Genomic DNA, 12,943 nt, shown 5'->3' on the forward strand with positions numbered 1-12,943 from the left:
CTCAAAGCTGGTGGTAAGGTCCTCTACACCAGCTGAGCTGAAGATAAGCCAACATAGCTTGCTTATCCTGGCCCAGCCAGCTGAGCTGAATGTGTGCCCCTTCAAAAGGAGTGCAACCAGATGGTTAAGAAGTAGGCTTCAGACATCTGAAGGCAGCCCTGTTTAGGGAAGCTTTTAATGTTTGATGGTCTATTGTATTTTAAAACTTTGTTGGAAGCCGCCTAGAGTGGCTGGGGAAACCCAGCCAGATGGGTGGGGTAATATTATTATTATTATTATTAACAACAATAATAATTTATTATGTGACCTAGCAACTTGGCTTGTTTTCCTTCCGCAGAACAGCAGCAGCTGCCTCACTGCTGAACAGGATTTGGATCTGGTGTAACTACACTGGCTTAACTTACACCAGCTTGCTTTATGCAGGCTTCCTGTGCATACAATTGCTCCCCAAATGCCTTAACAGTGCTGGAACCCAGGTGTGTGTTTAAGAATTATGACAGAAAAATAGTATTTTCAGTAATTATGTAACTCAGAAAAAAACCAAATAATGTTTGTTGCATCTCTGACTCTGGTTCATTAATAAGAAGCTCAACTTATGCATAGCATAGCCAAGAGGGTTGCATTGAATACTATTTTTTATTATGTAAGTAGGACTTATGCAGGGTGGAACCCTGTATATTTAACCCTAAATATTGTACCCCTGTGATGGCAGGGGGGGGGGTTGGTTATTTTTGGTCTGTCTTATCCAAGCAAATATAAACAGAAACAAAACACCGCTATGGACACTCTGTTCAAATATCAAAGCAGTTTAGAACAAGATATTTTTGGCTAGCTCACTCAGCACAACTGTGATCCTTACTCTAAAATTTAAGACTAAAATAAAGCTGCCGAGGTTCACTTTCCAAATTTATGTAAAAATTCCCACAACATGTCAAATAGCTTATTTAAAAGCTGTATTACAAGTGTGGACAGCTTTCAGGTGGACATTAGGATAGTTAAATGTTCATGGGATCAGTTCACTCACTTCTCCCTCCAAACAAGCTGTCCCATGATATAGTTGTGCATGATATATTTCATATAACTACAGTATGAACAAGACTTTATGCAGATACAACAGCTATTCTTGCATTCATGGCCACTGGGGAAAATGCTTCTACCTGCATATTTTTAAATTTAATTTAATTATTGTTTGATTTTATACCAATGTTATATATCTGATGTTAGCTGCCCTGAGCCTAACTTCGGCTGGGGAGGGTAGGATATAAATAAGACTTTGTTGTTGTTGTTGTTATTTGCACATAACCCAATTGGCTTCCCCATGTTTTGGGGCGTATTCAGGGCTTGGGAGGGCTCAGCACTGCTCAAACACTGAGAAAATTCACTATGCGAAGTGTTCCTTAGCCACTATAATAACTACAAATCACTTATTCAGCCTTAAGTGAAATAAGGTAAAAGAAACTTACAACTGAATTACACGTGACAAGTTCCTTAATTCGAACCATGACTTCTTGTGTGAATGTTCCTGGCCAAAAAACTTGCGACACCAGTCCCTTGGCACATGCTTCTTGTGCAGTCAGTTTCCTTCCACTGAATAACATTTCATTCGCCTGAGGAAAATAGCAATGTTTTTTGTAACATGAAATATGATGAGGTTATCAAAACATTTTGAATACAAACCTTGCTGTTTCTAGAAATGCCTCTACAGGTTGGACAATTTACTGGCCTGGACTATTTCTTCTTGTTTTGTTTTTCATTTTCCATGGACTGAAACAAAATCAAAGACTAAATCTACCACTAATAAATATTTAGTGCTAGTGTGCAAGTCCCTGTCTAGAAGTGACACAGTTACAGTGCAAGGGGTTTGCAATATAAGCATGGCATACAATTTAGGTCTCTCAACTGAATTGCTTTTAAAATGTGCACTCTGCTAAAATCTCAATATAGATCTTTGCATCAGATAATGAAGAAACTGGGAAACAACCATTAAAGAAGGAAAGAAAAACCCCAAACATTCTTAGAAAGGTATTTTTTAAAATATATTTTCTTTCGCTGTCCTTATCGTTGTTGAATAAATGAGCAAAACAAGCAAGTATGCCCTTAATTACAACCTTCACTGATTCAGATTGGCTTAGTTGATTGACCAGCCAATTAAAGCCTGTAGCACTAGAGAAGCATGAAAGCAAATGGCATGGTGGGATAAACAGAAACTCTGCATAAGCAGCAGATACTAAATGATGATGCCAAAAATTTGCTTAATAAATAAATAATGCTCTTAAAAACTTTTTTTATCCTGCAAATGCAATGAGTTTCACATTTTTAATTGGCTTGAAACTAGACAGTATTATTTATCTTTAATTATGAAAATTCGGTATATTTTCATATTGGATGCCGATGAGAATTGCACACCCAAATTCCTCACACCAATGGATCTTGTAGGTAAAATTGCTGGTGCCAAAATAAGGTAAACACATACTGCATTTTGATATATCCATTTATAATAAGAGACTATGGGGACAAGTAGTGCATAAATCACCCAAATAAATAAATAAATACCTAACTTGTTCCTGAAACAGAGCTCGCTCCATTCAATGAGAGCATCTCTTCTTTTTTTATATTGAGACAAAGCATTATTATAGGCAGATCACAAACTTTGAAACAAAAGTTTGTAAAAATAGACACTTTGATTTCTGTTGTTCTTGGTTAATCTGGAAAGCAGTCTACTTTGTACAGGTAAAATTGAGAACAATTTCCTCTTGAAATCATTTCAGCTAGCAGGACGTTGGCTTAAATGATCCAGTGCCATCACAATCTACTGCCCACTTGCATACATTTGAGTATCAAACTTCTTTGTGCATCAGATTACGGCATACTGTTTTTTCAGTGAAAGCCAAGTTTGGTTGCAGGCAACACAAGCTAGTTTGGGTGAGCACACAAATGCCAATTTTTATTTTTATGACTTCAAAAATGGGACAAATTGTGGGCCAAACAAGACAGGGGGCTCTGTACCGCCAAAATGGTACTGTTCCATTTTTAAAGGGAAGGGATGGCAACCCTAGTTCCAATGCAACTGAGCTGCTACTTCTTATACAACTACTGGGGATGCCAACTGTTATACAAGTTACCATGCAAATATTATAGATGTATTTTAATTTGGACACACTAGCTTTTCAGACTTTAAAATAATGGCTTGAATGGATTTAAACTGTGATAAAAATTTCAGATATTGTGAAAACTGAAATATGGATAGTGAATTCAAATTAATTTGTGAACTAAACATGATGCATGAAAAGAGCTGACAGACTGAACATATTTTAGCATGACTAATACTTGGTTAAATAATGGAGTGGCCTTGAGCCATATCACGAAATGACTCACAGACATGCAAATGGGCGTCCCCAAGTTTACAAATGTGCAAGCTAAGGCTCAAGAATATAAAATCCTCTCTAATGGCTGTGGGGTGAAACAGTGCTAGTGTTGCACAAGAAAGCCCACAAACCTTTCATTTGTAGCCGTAGTCTCACCCAAATATGTTATCTAATATCCAACCGCACAGTCACTATCAAATGTACCATAAAAAAGATTTTTATATATACTTTTTTAATGTTTTAAAGATCCCCCACGCCAGGAAATGTAAAGCTTTTTTTCTATTTAAAGTGTGTTATACAAGTTGAAAGAGTAAGCTGTTAATCATATAAACAAGTCGTGCAAAATTCCAAATGCATGTACACATTCATCAACTCAAAGCATGATGAAGACCCTCACCCAAGAGTCCAAAACTCAATTAGAATTGTTGCAACTTCCTGAAATCACAGCATTTTTTAACTCTTTGGAGGGTTGAAGAACTTTGAATAATTAATACAGAAACTGTAACAAGGCAGCCACACAAAGGACCTCTCACAACAAAGGACACCCAAAATGTCACCAGCGTTACCACAAAATCAAATCAGTGCTACTATTAACATATGTCATTCAGCTCAGATTACAAGCTTGCTAAACTGCAATAGTTCCACTGATGTCACTAACATCCAAATCTTGACAGGACCATTACTACCTGTCAGGGAACTGCCATTGGAGCCAGAGGCGGAGGGAAGGCTCCAGAGGGATGCCGGAGAGGGTGCCAGTAGGGAGAGAGGCAGCCCATCTGCTGGGGAAGGAAATCAGCGTAGCACCAGTGGAGAAGGGGGGCAGAAGGGGGAATCGGCGAGGGGGCCCCAGGACTCCTCACTGGAGACCAGCGGGGAGAGCACGGGTCCTCCGCTGCCCACACCCTCCCTGCGCAGAAGACTTCCGCGCAGGGAGAGTAGGAGGAGACTAGGCGTCAAAGAACTTATTTGCTGGAAGAAGTTCAAGAAACGCCCACTGACGGATTCTGCCAGCAACTGAGACAGCCACGGGTGAGAGGCTGTCCAGACAGAAAGGGTTCACCCAGGTAACCTAGCCAGGAGTGGCGGCAACTTACGCACAAGCAACCCCTAGAGCCAGGAGGTATTTACATGCCCAAAGAATGTTCTGCATGAACATCTATGGAAATGTGATTACAGCTGTAAAATCACAGGTTTGGAAATTCCGTTTTTAAAAAAAAAAGAAAAAAAAGGGGGGGAGAAGCAGCAGCTTTGACAATTCCTATACATCTCAAGAAAGAAAATGTAAAAAGGCAGGGGGAAGGGTGTATGAAAACACCAGGCTTCAAACAAGAAGAGGTTTTCCTACTATTATGTTATCTGAACATGCCAGAATGCAGATATAAGCATTTCAGTGCATGAGAAAATATGAGCAAAAACTGAACTGTCAATTTTTTAAGATGCCAACTGATTAGATAGAAGCTCTATTCAAATGTCATCAATTTTACCCTGTGTAATTAAATGCATTTCTAAACCTATGAGAGTTTTATCAGCAGGAGCTTGCAGAGAGGAAGACTAAATTTAAGCAAACGTTACTTTAACAAAAATGAACGGTTCAGCCACATGTGTTTACAATGGTATTCAAGACCAATTAAAAGTCAGCCTTAAAATGTCATTTATCATTACAAATGATACTGTTCCTTTTTGACAATGGGAAATCTGATCACAGATCTGCCATGTAATTGCTTCCTGGGAAGCCAAATCCCATGACAAATATTTCAGTGCTGCTTAATCATTATTTCTGTCTATCCTGGGGAGGGGAGAAACGACTACATTGGCATTTTTATTATCGCCTATTCAAGCAAGTCTGAAATATCTGTAAAGACTGGACAGTAGGTCTATCAATGAGAAGCAATGCACAGCCAATGGATTATTTTGCCCTTTACAATCATGTATCTTGGCTCTGAGTATTGGAAGACTTGTTCCCTGCCTTGCTAGACTTTTCCCACCTGGCCTGGGAGGGTGGGGCCCTGACTGACTCCAGCTACAAAAGCTGAGGCTGCTGAACAGAATCCTTGGCTCGGGTATTGTTTGGGCGGGGGGTCGTTGCTGTTAATTTTTTGTGTCTTTATGCTGGCTCTTATATTGTTCAATTTGGTTGTGTACTTTTTGATGTTTTGTCTACTGTTTATGACTACTTTTGTTATGTTTGGAGTTAGATAATTTTCCATCTGTTGTAAGCTGCCTTGAGCGTGGTTTAAACTTTGGAAAGGTGGCATACAAATAAAATGACTGATTGATTGATGTATGCAAAGACTGGATATATTTTTGTTTATTCCAGAAATAATACACAAAGCTTTATTATTTTTATACTAAGACTTTTTTATCTAATAATGTGGAAATGGTACCAACTGGGCAAATCTGATCATTCCTAGATAAAATTACAAGCATGTTGGGATAGGCAATAAAGTAATGTCTACAAATGGAGACCATATTGTACTTGACAATATCCATATTCCAACAAACAATTCGCTCCACTTTTCCATTCACAATGAATCAGATAATCCAGAGTCTATTCTGTCTTGTTAGAGCCTGAGTAGGCAAGTTTTTTCCTGAGTACTAATTCCACTGCATGGCATCTATGGCGTTGCTTATACCTTTTCTCCAATTTAGTAAGTTTTTCAAGACACTGTATTCATTCTCCAAGGACTTTTAAACAAGGGCTGCCTGACTAATAAAGATATCCCACATTAATATCTGGAAGGCATTCCCTCATGTCCAATTCATCACTTAAATGGTGTATCACTAATTCATTAAATTTCATAGATCTATAACGCTCAGGGGGAAGTGATTCAAAAACTTGTAGAATTTTGTAAATTAAATATACATCTGAATCTCTAGACAAGGGGAGTATCAATAACGGTTTAAACTCTCTATGACAGTGGAAGTTAAGGTGTATGAAAGCTTGGGGGGGGGCACAGCTACCAAGACTCCAGGCTGTGATTAATATAAGCTAGACACCAAATGTCTCCTTAAACCAGGGTTACAGTCGCCAAAACGGAATGCCTAGTTTCTGTTTTGGGGCCAGACGCCTCAAAAGTCATATTTTTTAATGTAACTTTTGGTTCCTGAAATTCGTTCTGATTGTGCAGATAAAATATCAGAGAGAGAATTCAACAGGATGTGTTAGTATGTTAGTATGTGAAAACCGTCAGGATCCAAGAATCCCCAGGCATTCACTTCCAGATGGTAGAGACATCAGGTGCCATCCTGGCACCTAGGTATCTCCACTTGATTGCAAGTGGCCGATGACCAGGTACAAAATGCACCTGGCAAATTTTGAATGCTGCATGCATTGTATTTGCAGGATGTGTCCATTCTTTTACTTCCATCCTGATACATACTCCTTAATGAAAGTATACATTCACCCTGACCAAATTAAGTTATTCACAAACAAGCTAACATACATAAATTATATTTCAGACGAAGAAAATCAACACAGCTAAATACAAAAAAGTTTTGATTAATTAGTATGATAATTTTTTACATTTCTGAAGCCCTTGTTAATTATATTTAGTTTTGATCTCGCATCTCTATATGACATAGAAACTGGATCACTTATTTGAATCTGAGGGTCAATGGCTTCTACTCTGAAACTTTTCTATTGTACATGGGCATATGTCAGGGGTATCCACTCTTCCCATTACTGTTTGCTATAGCCGTAAGAAAAGAACCCATTACTTTCAAGGCTGTTAATCAAAAGGAGAGAGAATTTAGCATAAGAAGCTTTTCTGCTATTTGTCTAGTCCAGAAGAGTCAATCTCAGCATCACTTGCAGAAACGGAACAATTAAGGAACGTATCCAGACTTAACATTAATTGCAGTGGGTTGGATCTAAAGGTTCTCTTCTCCTGGAAGGATTCCTTTAGAGAACTGGAACCTTTGGGTCTGACCTAGTTAAGTCTGAATTATGTAATGTGGGTATTCCTCCAGGCTGCTCTGCTAAATTACAGACTACTGAATGTTTCTCCTGGGCAGGTATACGGTAGAAGTACTGCACCTGGGAATATATATATATATATGTTTGACTCAATAGGAAACATTTCATGCAAATAATATCCCTTCAAGCACCTTTAAACATGGAAAGATTTAAAAGCTTGGACAAGGTGTAAGTTACTTCTAACTGGCACATGGCTGCTATTTACTTAATGGTGCTCAAGTTCTACCTAATTCTATTTCATTTGCCAGGACATTACTGATAAGATACTTACAGATGTTTCTGGTTAAATACACTACAATTGAAAGGCTATTTTGAAATGGAGGCCTGGGATCACTGAACCAGTTTTATTACAAAACACAACAAATTAGTCACCTATTCAATTTTATTAACACTTCAAAGAACAAACCTTTTTAATCTTTAGAAGATTTTACAGGGCCATGTTTCCCTTTCAAAGTTGCAATTGTCCTTCCAGCTAAAGGTAAGGCCAAATTGTTAAAGGAACACCCATAAACTAAGGCACAGGCCTTCAACTAGTAGGTCAGGGCCCCAAACACGGTTGTCAATAGCAAATCACCAGTTAGTTGTCTTAAAAAGAAAGAAATAAGCCATCACCTTAAGAGAAAAGAGAGAGAGAGAGAGAGAGAGAGAGAGAGAAGGGGAAGAGAGTGAAAGATGGATCTATATAGTAAAATAAATAAAAGCGGGTCTATGCTTCTATATTCATAAACCCAACAAAGCCTAGGTTACTGCACCCTGCCATTCAATAGGCCTAAGGATATCACTGCCTTGGGATAACTCAGTTGGTAGAGCATGAGACCCTTATTGTGGGTTCAAAGCCCCACAATGGGCAAAAATTCCTGCATTGCAGGGGATTAGACTAGATGACCGTCATGATCCCTTCTAACTCTACAATTCTACAGGTCACATGCTGCCAGAAGGAGTGACAAGCATGTCATGAGTCTGAAAAAGTTGTCCAGAAGAAGAGGTGGAAGGCAATGATTGATTGACTGGATGGATGGATGGATGGATGCATGGATGCAGTGGGACATAATGGACATTTCCACAATGCCAACTGGAATGTCTATTAAATTTGTTGTTCTAGGATTTGGTGATAAGACTAATATTATGGCCATGGTGTGTGCAACACCCCATAGGACCTTTTTCCTTTGCATGCTGGCATTACGAACCAGAATCTTGAAAAACATTTTCATCTTGGTTTGCTCCTGATTAGCAAACTGACATTTAGCCACTAATGCTTTTTCAGATATAACACAAACCCATAGTTTAGACAGAAGGGGATCGAAATATGGTAGCTAGCAGGTGGAGGAGACAAAGTGGGAGCATGTGGTCCAAGCACTAGTCCCAGACAGGAATCTGAAATTCAAAGTGGGCATTATGCCTCCATATAATAACATGATTTGTACGAGAATGATCTGTGGTCAACAGTATTACAGATAATTTTATGGTAAATTTGTCTTCTAAACTCTTAAGTTTATTTAAAAGTATATTATATGTGTTTAATCATTTGTAATATATATATTTTAAAAAATGTTTAAAATCCTTTTATTTACCAGATGGCATACTACATTCCTTTAAAGGCAACTTCCCAACACCAAGAAAGAGGCAGGAAAGAGTTACTGCCTTTCTCTTGAATGTCTGATACTCTTCTTAACATACTTTAAAAGCATACCAACATTTAGCAAAGAAATTATAATTACAATTTAAGTATTACTCAGTGAGGATTATATCTTTGGCAGAAACAGAAGTACCATAGCCGAGTAAAAACAATACGAGGAAGGAAGGAATTGCCATTTTTAGGCCACTTTCAAACTTACATAGGGGGAAACAACATAAAGCTATTGTTTACTAAGGAAAGTTATCTGGTTTACTCAGACTTAAAATAGTTAATTCAATATGAAGTTCATTTCTTGTGATACAAAATTATAGATGTGAATGCAATGTCACTCTCACACTGCACAATGCATGCCTGAAAGGTGTGAATGTGGTGTGAAGACATGCATACTGTCAAGAGCATGTGTATAAATATTACCTTACGCATCATTAAAATATGTAGAACAGAAAGTGATTCAGAAATGTAACACCAATAAAACCACTCTTATTTTCACCTGGACTGGACACTATAGTTTTATAAACTTGAGAGCTGTATTCTGGAGTAATCTGGAGAACAGGCACAAAAATTTAAGTCCTTTTGGGACCATTGCTATTTAAGCACACTAAAATGCATGCTGGACTACAGCCACTGTTAGCAAACAGACAATGAATGATCAAGAGCCAGAGATATTTGCACACTGAAAGATTGTTAGTCGCTGCCAAAATTCTAAAACAAACTGAAAGCACTCAGGTTTTACATATTAGAACTGTAGAAAATGGTTTCCCAGCATTGGAGCAGCTGAAATGCTGCATGGTTTTTTTGTTTTGTTTTTAAAGAAGGAATGTACTTTTATTGCACACAGCCTCAATGCAGACACAATGACCTTATGAGCACTGGCTGAGTGTACTAATTTCGAGGAATATATATAAGGCAAGACAGTGAAACTTTTCCTTTTTAGTACTCTGCTTAAATAAACTGTGGCTCAGTTCTCACATAATGCTAAGCTAAACCATGGCGTAGTGCAAATATGCATGTGAGCTCCTGGAGAAAAGATTGTGGTTGCTTTGTCCCTCTTCCACACTTCCAGCAGTGAGACTTACAGGATGACTGTGTGTGTTTGAACCCAAGCTTGCGGTTTTGCTCCTCCAAACCACAAGCCGTAAACCAAGAGCAAACTTAGCTACACATCACAGTTTGTCTGGAGTGAGACTAACTGTGAGCCTGGGTTCAGGTGTCATGTTATGCCAAATCATGGCTAATCTCACAGCATCGCAGCAGAAGAGGACCAAAGCAGCCACAACCTTCTTTCTCGGTTTGCACTAAGCGTTAGCTTAAGTTAATTGTTGCATGCAAGCCATGTCATTGTGAGACTAGAGTTACGCTTACGTCATGTTGGATATGCAAGATGCAAATGGGAGCACCAAAGCTAGAAATACTATTAAATACAGTACATACTTCTTTTACAGATTACTTACAGATGCCAGGCCCATTATTCTTGGGAATGTAAGGGATGAACATCCATCAGGGCTTTGCCCAAACGTCGTATACGGAGTCTGAAACCAAGCCTTCTCATTAGCCCAAACCACATCACACAGAGGTAATATAGATGCTCCGAGTCCAATGGCCGGGCCATTTACAGCTACGATGATGGGCTTCTTAAACTGAATGAAAGTATTTACAAAATTCCTGAAATGAAATAAATATCAAATGAGAATACCTATTTTAGTAACAAAATGCTGTAGCCACCTCCATGCCAAAGCTGCTGTGATAGCGGTCAATTATTAACCTAGGTAGCATAGCTCCACTTTCTTACCAAAATCCAACAGGAGACTATAAAGTTGTTGGATGGCAAATCACTTACAAGGCTCAGAACCATCATTGATGTTATTGGGCAAAAGCGGAAGGGGATTGAAAGGATCAGGTGAGGAAGATACAGTGTCCAGATTATAATCGATAATCTAAATTAGAAGGCAATTGACTTGCAGTAAGTCAATTGTCTTTCAGTACAAATTCCCAACCAGGAATTAAGCAATTAATTGTCATAAGGGGAAGGCTCTGATAAAAATGACATTGGCAATTCCTCCCACCACTGAATCCAATGGGTTTTGACTATATATGCCATTTGGCGTGATCCATGGAACGTAACACCTGCCTAAGTTGTGGGTTTACTTTAGAAAAAGTCAGTATAGAAAACAATAAAGCATCTTTCAAATAAAATTAAATGAATATGTGTTTTCTCTGCCCCCTTTCTAATTTTTTTAATTGCTATGTTCATAAAGATGTATGTGCACAAATTAAATTCTGTGAGCCACCCTGAGATCTTATGATGAAAGGCGGTATATCAATCTAATAAAAAAATCGATAAAAAATGTGTGTAAATTGTGGGCTTACAGAATATTCTGAGTTTTAGTTATGAAGAATTCTGGTTTGATACCCTGTTCTGTTAACTAACTGGCTTTTCATATGAACCCGCCCCCCCCAAAAAACCCCCAGAAATGGTTTGAACCCTGAGAGAAGTAAAGAGGAAAGGCAGGGAGAGCACATGACCATGTTTTCACAGCAACAAATCATGGTTTGGTGCTATTTATGTGGACCATGGAAAATGAAAAATAACCACTCAAAAAATTATTTAGAGAAACAATGTATGGGAGCAGATGGTGCAGCCAGACATGTTTCAATGCAACTTGAAGTTTCCAAACATTCAACACATATAACTTGTCTACTGGGAATATTGCTTCCTATAATAATAGGAGGAGTGGGAGGAGATTTTAAAGGAAAGCTGGGAGTTCTATCATTCTAACACGATCCTTCTGAACATACAATACTGCTTTGAAGATATACAAATCAAAAGTAAACATCCTTATGATGTGTTCATATAGACAGTCTGATTTCTTATGAGTTTGATGGCTATTGGGAGTGGGGGGAAACACCAGTTGTGAGTAGGTACAGTACCTTTGATAGCACACCCTAGCATTTAAATATGTGGCATGCTTTAAGCTCATAATCAGATATGCACAATGGGAAAAACAGTTTCACAAACCTAATAGCATCTGCCATCTTAGTACTTTCCCTTTTTCTATCATCTGTTAAGCGTCGAATAAAATAAATGAAGTCAAGGCCACAGCAGAAAACGCTGCCAACGGCACTGAGGAGGACAAGCTTGCTGTCATCAGCGGCTGCTGTGTTCAGTGCACTTTGGACTTCTTTCATTACCTGCAAGTAAGACACATTAAACGTATGAAAACAGGATGCAGAATATTGCAACTTAAAAGTTTGCATTCACATAGCATTTCTGTGATCTGAACAGCAGGTGGCATATGCAACCAGTTCAGCAAAATCTAAATTTAGGACAAAGTTCATTACAAAGTTCTCCTTTTCACATTATTAAAGGAGACAACAACAATGTAACACACTACAAATACAAACCAGGATTTATTTGTTTTTTTAAAGAATAACATTGACTATCTTAAGATCAGAAGCAGAAATTGCAAGTCTCAGCAAACATAGTAGCTTAAAAATAGGTCAAAAACGAGGAAATTCAAAACAAAAAATGGCAAGAAACAAAAACAGAATCGCAATATAATTTAAAGTTCCAACTGGCACCTGTGTTACATTAATTCTACTCCATTAAGGCTAATGTTTAACTGTATTGATTTTTTATTTTGAAAAGTAACACAGTAGTTGGTAATACTGAAACAGAGTATTGCTCTACTTTGGCTACAAAAGTATGCAATGCTAAACCATACTACAGTGCTATTATCAGCCTTGAATTCACACACACAATGCATTTCCTCATCTGGCGTATTTTGCCATTGCTTGCATTTCACCTCCAGCAGATCTTTGATTCTTGCACACAAACCAGAGATCAAGGCTTATCACAGATCATTTTAATTAAATGAGCCAACTTCACAACCCATGGTTTGAATTTGGCTTGTGTTGGATCTGGCCACCGTGGTAGCACATAGTCTCTTGTTCATATATGCAAGGACG

At 38.2% G+C, this 12,943-nt stretch overlaps 2 protein-coding genes across 4 annotated transcripts in view; one reads left to right on the plus strand and one right to left on the minus strand.

The window, feature by feature from the left end:
* Nucleotides 1-8,875, plus strand: part of RPP40 (ribonuclease P/MRP subunit p40) — a 38,676-nt gene extending 29,801 nt beyond the window's left edge. For both annotated transcript variants that reach the window (XR_014566299.1, XR_014566300.1), the window contains exons 11-13: nt 338-476; nt 1,945-2,022; nt 5,683-8,875. The gene's annotated coding sequence lies outside the window, so the exon portion shown is untranslated. The remainder of the gene's footprint in view (nt 1-337; nt 477-1,944; nt 2,023-5,682) is intronic.
* CDYL (chromodomain Y like) overlaps nt 1-12,943 on the minus strand; it is a 90,936-nt gene that overhangs the window by 3,598 nt on the left and 74,395 nt on the right. For both annotated transcript variants that reach the window (XM_083747323.1, XM_083747322.1), the window contains 3 exons: nt 11,994-12,166; nt 10,429-10,639; nt 1,464-1,607 (listed from right to left, as the gene is read on the minus strand). In XM_083747323.1, the coding sequence (XP_083603449.1) occupies nt 1,464-1,607; nt 10,429-10,639; nt 11,994-12,166 (528 nt within the window). The remainder of the gene's footprint in view (nt 1-1,463; nt 1,608-10,428; nt 10,640-11,993; nt 12,167-12,943) is intronic.

The sequence above is a fragment of the Podarcis gaigeae genome, assembly GCF_964106915.1.
Source record: "Podarcis gaigeae genome assembly, chromosome: 7".
NCBI lineage: Eukaryota > Metazoa > Chordata > Lepidosauria > Squamata > Lacertidae > Podarcis > Podarcis gaigeae.